Source organism: Diospyros lotus, chromosome 6, assembly GCF_014633365.1.
Source record: "Diospyros lotus cultivar Yz01 chromosome 6, ASM1463336v1, whole genome shotgun sequence".
Lineage (NCBI taxonomy): Eukaryota > Viridiplantae > Streptophyta > Magnoliopsida > Ericales > Ebenaceae > Diospyros > Diospyros lotus.
In genome coordinates, this window is record NC_068343.1 from 22566646 (window position 1) to 22580834 (window position 14189).

Genomic DNA, 14189 nt, shown 5'->3' on the forward strand with positions numbered 1-14189 from the left:
GTCAAGACTGAGAGGGAGAGATCAAGAGTGTGAGAAGAGAGAGATTGAATGAGAGATCATGAGAGAGATGGTGGCATCGCTTTATAGCAGCAGGCTAGATGCACAGGGGAGGCTGGCGGTGTGGTTGTAAGGCAGCATCTGTTACAGAGGCGGCGACCTGGAGCAACAATGGAGGACGGTTGAAGCAGCAACGATGTGCAGTGGTGCATGCGGAGGAGACCGACGAGATCGTGGTGAGCAGTCAGGAGCATCAAAGGCCGAAGATGGCTGCGAGCAGAGGTGAGCAACGGTTTGTAGCTGGTCGCGCGGGGAAGCCAGCGTGGAGGCTCGCGGTGGCTAGTGACCGCTGGCTGGTGGTCAGGTGGCGGTGAGGTCAACAAGGCCGGCAGGCCTCGGCGGTGGTTGGCGAAGGGCAGGTAGGCGGAGGCCGGCTGGTGCGCAGGCGACGTGAAGAAGAAGATCAATAGGAAAGAGAAGAAGGGAAAAAAAAAAGAAAAGAAAAAAAAAAGAAAAAAGAAAATGGAGGAATATTCCAAAAAAATCCTTGAAAAATCTGGGAATTAAATTGGGAGCTTGAGGAGTATGCCTGGAGTTAGGAAATTGATCGGGGCACGTATTTCGAGGTTAGGACACATATACTGAGGGAGCTCGGGAGGCTAAGTTAAGGTGAGGTTTGGAATTTTTTATATTTTTAGAAAAATATTTTAGGAATTTTGGTATAAAGATATTTGGGAAAAGATTTGAATAGATATTTGTTTTAGATTTCCAAGGAGGAAGATAGAAAGAAAAATAAAAAAAAGTAAGAAATTATGAAAAAATAGGTTTTAATAGTTATTGAAATAATATGATGATTAGGGTTCTTTGAGACTTGAGGTGAAGCGACTCGTGTAAATTTCGATGATCGGCACGGAAATCAAGGGCGATGTACGTTGTTTGGGGTGTTCTAAAATTCGTCAAGGTGAGAGTTCTTATCTACAAACTTGGTTTATTGTGAGTAAAATTTCATAAAAAATTAGAAAAGTTATTTTATGAATTATTATAGAGAAATTTTTCAGAAAATATTTAAGGAATATTTAGTTTGGATTTATTGAAAAAAATAAGTGAAAATAAAGGAAATTATGAGAAAATTAGAAAAAATAGAATATTAATATCTTTGAATAAATATGATGGACAGGATATGTTGAGGTTTCGAATTGAGTAAATTAGAAGCCTAGCACGCTAATCAAGATATTATGAGATACGATCGAGGTAAGTGGTTCAACCCTAAATCCGATTTTATGTAAATAGTTTTATCATATTATCATGTTTTGATGTGAATATGTCATGTAGATTGTGTTTACATGCTATGATGAAATATGCATATGTACACGATGATATTTTTGATAATGCATTCGCATAAGGGTTTGACAGTACGGGCCGGGACCGCTGCTCTTCCAAGGGTGTACCCGTACACCTCGCCCTGGTAAGAAAACTGTAAAAATGGGGAGTAGTATTAAGGTATGGTCGGCTCAAACCGAAATTGAATGGAAAATGACATTTTGCATCTATGCACGAAATATGTTTATTCTTCCCTTACTTATATGATTCATCATCTAACCTGGGCTTTACCCTGGAATATTCAAACGTTCCAGATGGAGATAGTAGCAGAAATGAGAATGAATAAAACATGAAATGGCACTTAGCAAAGTGCATGATGAATTGCATGTATGTTATGTAGCACATGTATTTAAGTTCTGCTACTTTGAATTCTAAACGTTTTGAGAAATGATGATATATAACCTTATTTATGGTTAATGTTAAAGTTAAGTCTCGATTCTAGCTTCCGCATTTGATGTTATGATGATTCTCTTTCGAGATAAATGTATGGAAATTTTGTGATGGATATGAGAAATGATATGGCTTACCAATTAGTTTTGAAAGAAAAAAAAATTATTCTAGAATTGTCCTAAGTTATAACACGCCCGCGAAAGTGGGGTGTTACATCTTTTTGTCATGTTAAGTGTGTATGCCTAATGGTTTCGTTATGGTGTTTCATATATTATTTATGTGGCATGTGATGGTGGTGTGGTTTAAGTAGCTTTTATATCATTCTACCGATGACCCTCTCACATATCATCTATACTAGCGGGGGCTCCAGGAGGTGGGCCATTACATAAGGTATTTCTTCAAGTATTTCGTTGAGTAATATTTTTTCTTTAGGAGAATCTGATGGGGTCATTAGGAGCTGTGTGAAGGTGGCCCAAGAGCTCCAAAGCAAATTGATGCTCTTTCGGGTTTAGATATTGATGTCAGTGGTGCCCCAACTCTTTCTTCCGCAACTTTGGCTCTTTCTCGACTCCCAGTTGTAGATCTTTTCGATGATATAGTTGTCCTTTGAGTTGTCCTTATTCCCTTTTGATTTTCTATTGTGTTGTACACACATTTTTTTTCTTTTGGTGTAATGATTTCTTCTTTGTAAGACTTTCTTTTTGTATTGACTTTGTTGTTTGGTGATATTGCTATCTCTTCACTTTGCTTGCTTCACTTTTCTTGCACATTTATGTAAACATCCCCCAACTCTTCTGGGGGAAAGTTGGTGTTGTCAAAGGATGTTGTTTTGAAGACTTCTTCATCGTTCCCCAGTCCTTTAGGTGGACTAGTTTTGTCATGGATTTTTTTAAGGGAAATCAAGGGGTCTAATACCAAAAACCAACTCTTGGTGGATCAATGCAAGGTTTAACAAATTTTTAAAAAACCAAAACATGCACAACAGAAGCATAAATATAAAACAACCCTTTCAAGATATGATATTAATCATTCATATGCATCAAAATAAAAACCATCCATAGGGGGGTGTAGCTAGACATGGCCACGGTTCATGAACCGCCGGTTCCGGTTCAAGAAATCTTTGAACTTGAACCGAACCGCCCAAGGGCGTTTTGGGACGGTTCGGTTCCGGTTCCGGTTCGTGCCGGTTCGGTCAACGGTTTGGACCGGTTCGGTCAACGGTTTGAGCCGGTTTGGTCAACGGTTCCAGTTCCGGTTCAAACCGAATTTTTTTAATTTTTTTTAAATATTGTTGTATTCAATTTTGGTCCTTGTTCCGTTGTTCGGTTCGGTTTGGTTTCGATTTTTAATTGTTAAATGTAATTGTAAATATAAATATTCTCAACCATATTTTTAATAAAAAAACACTACTAAAAATTGAAGAAATATAAGTAATAATTTCATTAAAAATAATTAAAACAACTAAACAAGTATGTAATATAAGTAATTAATTTTTACAAATGTGAAAAATAAAAAATAAAAAATAGAATTAGACTTAATTTCATTAAAAAATAATTACAACAAAAATGTAATACAAGTAATTAATTTTTACAAATGTGAAAAAAAATAAAATATGGACTTGGATCCTACGCATCTTCATTGGAGTCGGAAGTCGCCGTTGTTGAACCATCATTAACCCATTCGTCAGATGATGATGAATGGATAAGTTCTTCTTGACGTCGCATGTTAGCTCTTTCCCAATCATTGAGGCAAACTTGAGCTTCCAATGATTCTGGAGCCAATCTTGATCTTCTTTCGTCCAAAATGTTGCCTCCACTACTGAATGTTTGTTCAACGGCTACAGTTGAAGCTGGAACTGCAAGAAGTTGACTTGCAATAATTGCAAGAGTTGGAAATGTCTCCTTGTGCCTTTTCCACCACTCCAAAATTTCAAAATTTAAACCTGTATCATCACCAAACTCAAAAACTGTGGTTAGATAAGTTTCGAGCTCCGAATGTGAGCTCGATCTAGGTTTTTTCCTCCTTTAATCTAAAAATTTATGACCCCATTTCATTGGTTGGGAGGAAGAGGAATGCGGAGCCATGGATGGAAATGATTCTTCACTACTAGGAGCAATAACATATGCTTCATATAATTGATTGCATAAAGTTCTAACCTTAGAAATTATAATATTCACATCAATTTCTTCATTATTTTCTAATCCTAACAACGAATAATAGTTAGACAAACACTCAATTAAACCATCAAATTTACACCTAGGATCAAATATCATAGTAACAAGAAAAATTTCAGGAATAAATTGATAATAACGTAACCATTTTTCTCTCATTTCTAAAACAGCATGACAAATTTCTTCAACATTAATTCCTTCCATTAATACATCGGCCACATTCATTGCTTCTATTAAAAATTGATGTGAAGTTGGTTTATAAACACTACTAAGTGTATGAGTAGCATCATTAAAAATTCGTAAAATATTCAAAATTGAACTACAAACATTCCACATAGTTGGAAAAATAGGATATTGTGGAATATAATTTGCTGCAAAAGAACACAATAAATCTTTATATTCAAAAGATTGATTAAGTAATTTAAAAGTTGAGTTCCAACGAGTAGGGACATCTTTTGAAAAACGTTTTGGGGTTTGACCATTGGAGGTGCAAAAATGTGCCTATGCTTTTGCAGTTCGAGGGTGTACCCAAATATAAGAAATAACATTTCTAATTGGATCTAAATAAGAATTAAGTGACTTAATACCATCTTGAACACATAAATTTAAAACATGACATGCACATCTAACATGAAAAAATCTTCCACCAAAATTTGGTTGGCAAATTCTTTTCAATTCATTAATAGAAGCAGTATTAGCCGATGCATTATCAAAAGAAATTGAAAAAATTCTATTAACTAATCTATATTCTTGTAAAATTTGTTGAATTAATCTACAAATATTTTCAGCATTATGACTTTCATCAAAACATCGATACGCAAGAATTCTTTTTTGTAAAACATAATTTTCATCAACCCAATGACAAGTAATACCCATATATGAATGAGTTTGCCAATGATCACTCCAAATATCACTACAAATAGAAACATTAATATTATTGTTTTGAAAATATGTTATCAATTCAATTTTTGAGTTTTTAAACAATTTTAACAAATTCCTTTTCAAAGTATTTCTAGGAATTGATTTAAAACTAGGATTAACAAAGTTTTGACAAAATCGAGTAAAACCTAATTTTTCACCAAAACTAAAAGATAAATGATCAATTACTACCATTTCAGCTAAACCAGACCTACAATTAGCTTCATTATAATGAAATAATTGAGGAGAGTTTGAAGAGGTAGCAAACCCAGATATTTGTGTTTGATCGCGGCTCAATCCAACCTTGAGCGGGTGCTTTGTTTGCAAATGTCGGGCGAAAGTACCATATCCACCTCCTTGCTTGAATTTGTATACTTGATTACAATAATTACAAGATACATCAAATTTACCATCTCTTTTTGGTGTTTTCTTGAAATGAATATTAAAAATATCAGAAGTAGAAATTTTTCCACCTCCCTTTTGTTGAGTTTCACTCTCTTGTGTTTGAAAATTTTGAGCTTCAAACTCAACATTTTCAACATTTCTACCTTCACTTGCCATTTTTTTGAAAAAAGTATGATAATAAAAAAATATAATAATGATAAAATAATATAGTAACAAGTAATAAATAATTAACAATATAATTGAATAAATTGATAAATAACAAAATGAGAAGATTGAAGAAATTGAAATTAAAATATTAAATGAGAGACAAAATTGAGAGAATAATAGCTTGAGACTTGAGAGAGAGAGAGAGAGAGAGAGAGAGAGAGAGAGAGAGAGAGAGAGAGAGAGAGAGAGAGAGAGAGAGAGAAAGTGTGAAAAATGAGTGGGGGAGGGAGGGGTATATATAGATAGGAATTATAAAATTTAAAAAAAAAAAAAAAGTTGGGGGAGGTCCAACGGTCCAAATTGGACCGTTGGGGGGGGCGGGGGGGGTGTCCAACGGTCCAAATTGGACCGTTGGGGGAGGGGGGGTGCACAGCCGCACGCGCACGGGGGGGGGGGGGGGGTTGGGGGGGGGAGGGGGGGGTGTCCAACGGTCCAAATTGGACCGTTGGGGGAGGGGGGGTGTGCACAGCCGCACGCGCACGGGGGGGGGGGGGTTGGGGGGGGTGGGGGGGGCCGGTTCCGCGGAACCGGACCGAATTTCGCCGGTTCGGTTCGGTTCCGGTTCCGGTTCCGGTTCCGGTTCGGCCGGTTCCGGGTCCGGTTCCGGTTCGAACCGCCGGTCCGGTTCAATTTTGGCCATGTCTAGGTGTAGCAGTATACCTCCATGGACATTTTTTTGGTACCAGTTATGAAACAAACCTTCTCTTCCTTGTTGCTAAATCTAATCTCTGAACCTGTAACCTCGGGTGACTACCTCGCCTCCTCAAGTGTGGAGGATCTAGTCGGTCCATGCCTGAGCTGCCTTGAAACCCTTTACCGGAGCCATCCTAGCACCCTCTCGATGAAGGTGAACAAAAGTTGTTCTAGGGTTCCTTTTCAGTTGCACCGTGGCTATCCAATAGCTAGATATAAATGGGAGAAGAAAATGAGAAGCTGTTGCAGCAAAGCTTGGAGCAAGAAGAAGCAACAATAGAGGAAAAAGAAGCAATGAAGTAGCAAAGCAAGAAAAAGCAGTGAAGTAGCAAAGCATGAAGAAGAAGAAGAAGAAGAAGAAGCAGTGAAGCAGCAAAGAAAGAAGAAAAAGAAGAAGGGACTAGCTAAGGAAGCCCTCGACCCTTTCAAATCCTCTCTACTGTTTCCTTCTCTGCTAAGCATTCACGTGGCCATCCATCCTTCCAAATCTCTCTCTTATAATGACTCCATCAGAGCATTTAATGCTCTGATGCGACAAAGCGGATGAGCATTAAAGAGGCAAATAGTGGACCACACAATAAGATCGGTCAATCGCTTAAAGCGGTTGACCACTACATGCACCAGTCGGCCGACATTGCCAGTAACGCTCTAGCTTTGTCATATTACACTTAGGCCCCTCTATTAACTTTTAATAGCCTTTTCACTAACTCTTGATATGTGCCCCATTAACTCTTAATGTCCTCCCATACCATAGATCCATATAGCTAACTCTTACTCGCAACCAACATCACTAACTCTTAGTGATGAGGAACACATTAAGAATAACGATTCACTAATCCGATACATTACTCAATATGCATGTGACTTTCTACGTTCACATGCATGTAGCAATCAGAACACGTTAACTCTTTGACACCAGCCGAACACTTCAACCTACTAAGAGGATTTCTCCAAATCCCTAGAGCACCCTAAAAAATCCTAAGTATCTTCTAGCCAGGACTCATGACAATCCTAATGGCAATGAAGTCTAAACTTTAGATGAACCAATTAAGGCTTTTCAATTATCGTGCACTATAGTCCCTTCATTGACTAACATCTTGATCGAGTAAGAGTCATAGGTTAATTAAACATACAAGACTCAATAACTATGTCAGATCTAGTACGGTGTGATCAAGGTAGCATTTTGGAACTCTTCTAACATTGAAAACTCTTTCCGATCACGCTCATCTTGGCCAAGGGATTTCCAATCACAACCAACTTAGATCACATAGGATGTTCACCCCTATCCAATAGAGGTTAATGGATCCCATCAGCGAGCATCTACCTCTATACACCACTACACAGAGACCACACACAGAGCATCCCCACCTCTCACACTGGATGGTTCCGCTCAATGGGAAATTCTTGACACTAGTGCACAAGACAACTCTGTCGCTTCTAGTCAAAGGACCAAATACATAGTCGAGAACCAACAACATATCATTAATTCTTCAAGCCACATGATATGTCACAAGTATCACATTCAGCGGATGTTTATCCAACACCCACCCACATATCTACTAAATGCATCTCATGCAATGTGGCATATGACTCACCACCCTATCTCATTAGCATTTCATGCTAAACAATGGTAGTCGCCCATGTGCTAGTTCATGATCAATAAATCATATTCCTCTTCTGATAAATTTGAGGAGTGGGAATTCCTTTAAGAAATCCTGAACTAAATATCCTTGTCACATTACTCTTAACTCTTAAGAATAAGATCTCTACCATGAAATCTAGCAACTCATTCATAAAGAAAATACAAAGAGTATGAATGCAGATATGACATTTTATTAATTATCAAGAATACATTATAAGTGTCACTCACATACATCTCATGTAGTGTAAATCTAGCATTCAGGGCACCATCACTGATATTTTTATTGATGATGTTCATGCATTTAGGAAGATTCCTTCATTACTTCTCAGTCCCTTGGGTGGACTGATTTATTGATAGAACTTTATGTTGAGGGAGATTGCATCGTCTGTAATACCCCACATTTTCGTGAGGTTGCCACGTAATTTAGACGAGTTTAAAACACTAAAAAATATGCTTGAAATGGCAACAAGTGATCGAATCAGCTGCAAGGAGTGCTTTGGAGCTAGATACCTAAAGACAAAGGTATATCTTTGACAAGCGTCTTGATGCGAGATTTATGACGCTGAAAGAAATTAAATTAGAGACGATTTTCGGTTAAGCTAAGTTATAGTCTTAAAAAATCGAATGATGGTAAGGGGCTTCCGAGAAATTGACGAAACCCTGAGGAGGTTCTAATTTTGTAAATGAAACAACCCTGGGATGGTTTCGGGATGAAACAAAGGTTTGTGAGGGCATTGGGATGAAATCATACATATCGAGTAATTTTGAGTTATTAATTATGGATTTTAACTATCTCAAAAAATTTGGAGTGTTACAGTTCATATCAGAGCAAACCTAAGGAAAAGTTCGCATGTGGCTAGATGAGCAAAGCCACTGTAGGTTTTGGGAATTAGGTTATGATTTTTGAAATATTTAGTGGCATACTCTTGTTGCTTATTCAATTTGAATTGTGCCATGTTGTGATGATTTAATAGATCACCATGTCTTTTTGATAGATGGTGAATACAAGAAAGAACGGGCACGAGAGAGGCAATGGCGAAGAAAGCAACACCACCGGGCACCCAGGAGGTGGTGTGGGAGGTCAGAGAGATGCATGAGCTGACCTCGGTGAAGGCTGGATAGATAGGATCGAGAGAATCCTAGAAGGCATGGCTGGGCGAATTTTGGAGTTGCAGCCTGAGCAAAGAATAGTAGATGCTTTGGAGAGGTATCTACGACAAAAATCGCCAGTGTTTGGAGGAAGACTGACAGACGACCCCGCAATCAGTGAATACTGGTTGGACCAGATCGAAAAGATCCTACAAAGATTGAGAATCTTGAATAAGGACAAGGTCGAGTGTGCGACCTATATGCTGGAAGAGGAAGCGGCCCAATGGTGGAGGTCTATGCAGCGAGCGATACCTAATCGGGCAGGATCTCAAGGGTCAGGGATAGACGTAGAATTGGGGGAAACACCCCAGATGTCGTGGGAACCGTTTAAGACCATCTCCAACGCGGAAGAAACATCCTCCCTAAGTCAAAATTTAGGGAGCATTTCAAAAAAATTTTGCTCCAACGCAACTCCCTATCTGTCAAGTCACTCCTCAAATTTTTGTGGAGCCTGAAATCCCTCCTTACTATTGAGGAGCCATATTTTGCTCTCTACATTTCTCAACGGCTCTATTTTGTTTCTCAAATTTGAAGCTCAGTGATCTATGTTGAATATTAGATTTGAAGAAGAGTAGTAGCAGCCGAGAAAGCCACCAACAGCGACGGTGGCGGCGCAGAAAAGAAGGAGCAGCGGTAGTTCACGGAGAAAAAAAAGCCATCGATAGAGTGAGGAGAAGAAGGCGCAGTAGCTGCAGCGAGCGGAGAAGACGAAACAGCTTTTTCTTCCTTCTAGGCCATCTTCAACGCATAGCAGGTGAGTTTGTATTATTTTAATCATTTTTTAGTTATTTAGAAATTCTATTCTTTCTGGGCATGTTCAACGCACACTGGCAGCAAGTTATAAAATTTAATTCATTGTTTTGTTTTGTTTTATTTATTTATTTTCTAATATTAAGAAGTTGTTTATTATTTAAGATTTTGTTTGATTATTAATTATTTTTTGACTTGCTTGATTTTGAGTTAAGATGTGTTTGGTTTACTAGAAAAATGTTTATATTTTGTGTGTATGTATTTTATTATTTTGTGTGTATTTGATTATTTAATTTGTGTGTATTTAATTATTGATTATGTAAACGTGTATTGCATTATTTTAATATATTATTTTAAAAATAATCCTAAAAATGGATGTCAAAATTACTCATTTAAATTATTTAATGTGATATTTAAAATATTAATTTATTATATCATAAGGAGAGTATTTATTTTTGTAATCTTTTATGCGGTTTGACCAATTAGCTTTTGCTTGCCATGGAGAGAGATAATGAACCATACTACACAAATTTGTTGAACGACGACTTGCATATTTATGACGAGTATGCGAATGTTACTACCACTCCATCCCAACCTAATGCATCCGAACTCAACACTCAAAGAAAGCCACAAACAAGAAATTTCTCAACACAAGAGGATTTAATGCTCGTGTCAGCATGGCTAAATATTAATGATCAAACAAAACAAAGGTATTGGGAAAGGATTCATGCTTATTTCAATCAATATAAAGAGTTTGAATCTAATCAAAATCCCAATTCACTGATGCATCGTTGGTCTACAATTCAACTTGCTGTGAGCAAATTCTCTGGATACTATAACCAAATAGATGGCAAAAATCAAAGCGGAACAACAAAACAAAATAAGGTAACCTCTGTCGTTATTTGATAGTTGATAATTATTAATATCATGTTGCTAGTTATTGGTTTATTGATATTATTTTTTAACTGTCTAGATTTCTGAAGCAGTAGAAATGTACAAGAGCTTACAAAAATCTTCTTTCACATTTCTACATTGTTGGCATGAGTTGCGACATGCACCCAAGTTCGCCTTGGGTTATTCGAAGAAGAAATCAAAAATTTCTGAACAAGCAAGTCCTGCAACATCATCGCTATCTACTCCTGATTCATTGAACTTGTCTGATTTTGATATTCGACTCAATGAGCCTTCATTGGAATGACCAATGGGAAGAAATACTTCAAAAGAACGTGGACAGAAAAAAAAAATCTAAGGTAACAGAAGTTCCTACTGATTCAATTACAAAAATGTTGACAGAAATTACTGAAAAGCGAACGCAGTCCAAAATGTTATTACTTGAACAATCGAAAGAGATGTTAAAGCTAGAAAGAGAAAGATTGGAAATAGAAAAAAAAAAAAAAGGGAAGATCGAGAAACAAAAAAGGAAGAGGGAGAACAGCTGCTTTATGAAGAAAGAATTATGGGCATTGATACTAGTAATATGGATGAATTTCAAGCTGAATATTACAACGAGCTCAAACTCGAAATTCTTCAGAAGAGGCGACATGCAAGATCATCAGATTTGTGAAATTGTAGCTGGGATTAACATATGTATCTTTTTCTTTTAGTAATATATGGAGTTGGGATCAAATGAATTCCATGATTAAATGAACTCCACGAACATTAATTTAGTAATGTATCTTTTCCTTTTAGTAATGTAATGAGATGTGTTTAGTATTGATGGCTATTTCTTATGAGTGTTATTTTGAAACTGATTATTTTTTATTAATACAATAGAAACGAAGTACATTAATTTATTAAACGAAATATATTAATTTATTTAGCGAAGTACATTAATTTATTTCAAGTCGAATGTTTACCATACAGTTCCCACAAATGCTCAACAAGATCATTTTGGAGTTGTACATGAGTCTGTTTGTCTCGAATTTGATGGTGAACTTGTATGAACTCCATAACTTCACTTGTGTGATTGTGAGACAAATCAATTGTTGGAGGAGCAGCAACTGCATCATAGTTGAAATCCACATCTTCATGAGTTGTATCACGTTCATCTTCAACTATCATATTGTGTAATATGATACAAGACGCCATTATATATTTGAGTGTTTCAACATCCCACATACGTCCCGGTCCATGTACTATTGCAAATCGTGATTGTAGAACTCCAAATGCTTGTTCGACGTCCTTTCTAGCAGACTCTTGTTGTGCAGCAAAATATTTCTTCTTATTCCCTTGAGGAGATGGAATGGTTTTAACAAAAGTACGCCATGAGGGATATATACCATCGGCAAGATAATATCCCATGGTATATTCATGTCCATTGATAATATACGAAACTTCAGGACCGCGACCTTCTGCCAATTCAGAGAACACATGGGATCTATCTAGCACATTAATATCGTTTAATGATCCTGGTAATCCAAAAAAGACATGCCATATCCATAGATGATAAGAAGCTATTGCTTCCAAAATAATCGTTAGTTCATGGGCGTGACCTGTATACATTCCATGCCATGCAGTTAGACAATATTTCCACTTCCAATGCTTACAATCAATGCTACCCAACATACCTGGAAATCCACGCTGCTCAGCCACGCTCATCAACCTTGCGATGTCACTAGTATTTGGGCACCTCAAATATTGCTCTCCAAATATTTCAACTACTACTTTCGTGAACTTCTTCAAACTCTCTATTACTGTACTTTCGCCAATCCTAACATATTCATCCACAGCATCTGCAGGTGATCCATATGCGAGCATCCTTAATGCAGCTATCATTTTTTGGAGTGATGATAATCCGGGAACTCCTACAGCATCAAATCTTTGAACAAAATATTGATCATGTATTTCAATTGCTGCTTGAATTCGTAGAAATAATAATCGATGCATACGAAACCTTCTCCGAAATAATTGTGATGGATATGTTGGTGAATCTACAAAATAATCACGATAAAGCCTCTCATGACCTTCAGCTCTATTGCGATTGATGACACGGTGGTTCAGCACAGATCCACCGTGATGTGAAAAAGAGTCACAATCCATATGTTGAGCATATTGCTCTACTAAAGCATAGCAATAGCCTCATCCTCTTCATCATCTTCAACTTCTTCATGGATCATTTGAATGAACATACGGATGTTGTTGGACATGATGGCTAAAACAAGATTATTGAAGATTGGTGATAACGGTTGGTGTTGTAGATTTGTGGATTGTAAATTTTTTGACCCAATGGATCATCTATTTATAAGGCATATGAATATGACCGTTGTTGGAATATTTCAAAGGAATATAGCCGTTGGAATATGACCGTTGTTAGAATATTCTATTAGAATCTAGCTGTTGGAATATGACCGTTGTTGGAATCTTTCAATAGAATATAGTCGTTTAGAATACGACCGTTGTAATATTCCATTGGAATATAGCCGTTGGAATATAACCATTGTTAAAAATATTAATTTTTAATTATAAAAATATTTTAATTAATTTTGCTAAATAATTGTTTTAAAAAATATTAGTAAATTTATTTTAAAATATAATAAATATTGTAAAAATCTATTACCATCATATTTATTATTAAATTATCAAATAACTAATAAATTTTGTAGTAATAAAAATTATAAGTGAGGTAAAATAATTAGAATTAAAATTTTTTAATAAATAAGTGAGATAGAGAGTGGGATAAGGAGTGAGATAAGGAGTGTGGTTGGAGCACGCACAGTTTTCTAGGCAAAATCAGAATAGGGAGTGAATTATTTATAATATAATAGGGAGTAAGATAAGGAGTGTGGTTGGAGATGGCCTAAGGAATTGTTCAACAGGAAATTCTTTCCCATTGGTTGGAAGATGGCTAGAGCTCAAAAGTTTATCAACTGACGCCAAGGGCCAAATATGTCGGTGACCCAATACGAGGCTGAATTTTTGCGGTTAATCAAGTATATGTTGTTGTACGGGATGGACGATGTGGAGAAGGGATGAAAATTCTTGCAAGGCTTACGAATATAATTTCAACAGTTGATGAGCTTGGTCCATGTGGAGTCTTATGCAGACATAGTTTTCAAAGCTATGATCGCCGAGGAGAATATGACGTGAGTGGTAGAACTAAAAGCCACAATAGCTCAAAGTAGAGGACAGTCAGAGAAATCCAACTCGACTTCAGGATCGCGGGATGGGAAAATTCAGAAAAATGGGAAGGCATGCTTTAGATGCAAAAAGAGGCAACCAGGCAAGAGGTGCGATGGCCAAAGCATTGTCTGTTACACCTGTGGATAGCCTGGGCACACTTCCAAAAATTGCTCGAAGGGAACGGTTCAAAAAGGTAAGGCCATAGCAGCAGCACTAGTGAGCGTGATCTGCTACAATTGCAACCAGCATAGGCACATCTCGAGGAATTGCCCGAAGAAGAAAGAGCAGCAGCTAAAGATTGAAGAAGGAAAGGGGACCAAACATGGGCGGGTCTATAATTTAACCAAGGAGGACGTAGAGGCGAATCC

The 14189-nt window shown here is 37.1% G+C and overlaps 1 protein-coding gene across 1 annotated transcript; it reads right to left on the minus strand.

Moving 5' to 3' along the window:
• Positions 1-11541: 11541 nt before the first annotated feature.
• Positions 11542-12741, minus strand: LOC127804398 (uncharacterized). The gene is made up of 2 exons (XM_052341257.1): positions 12270-12741; positions 11542-12053 (listed from the first exon to the last, which is right to left on the minus strand). Exons 1-2 carry the CDS (start codon positions 12739-12741, stop codon positions 11542-11544), a joined length of 984 nt encoding a protein of 327 aa, XP_052197217.1.
• Between the last annotated feature and the right edge of the window lie 1448 nt (positions 12742-14189).

Coding starts and splice junctions, on each gene's coding strand:
- LOC127804398 (XM_052341257.1), bottom strand. CDS start 12,741: ATGGATTGTGACTCTTTTTCACATCACGGTGGATCTGTGCTGAACCAC. Junction 12,054..12,269: donor TGAGCAGCGTGGATTTCCAG/GTATGTTGGGTA, acceptor CTGAATTGGCAG/AAGGTCGCGGTCCTGAAGTT.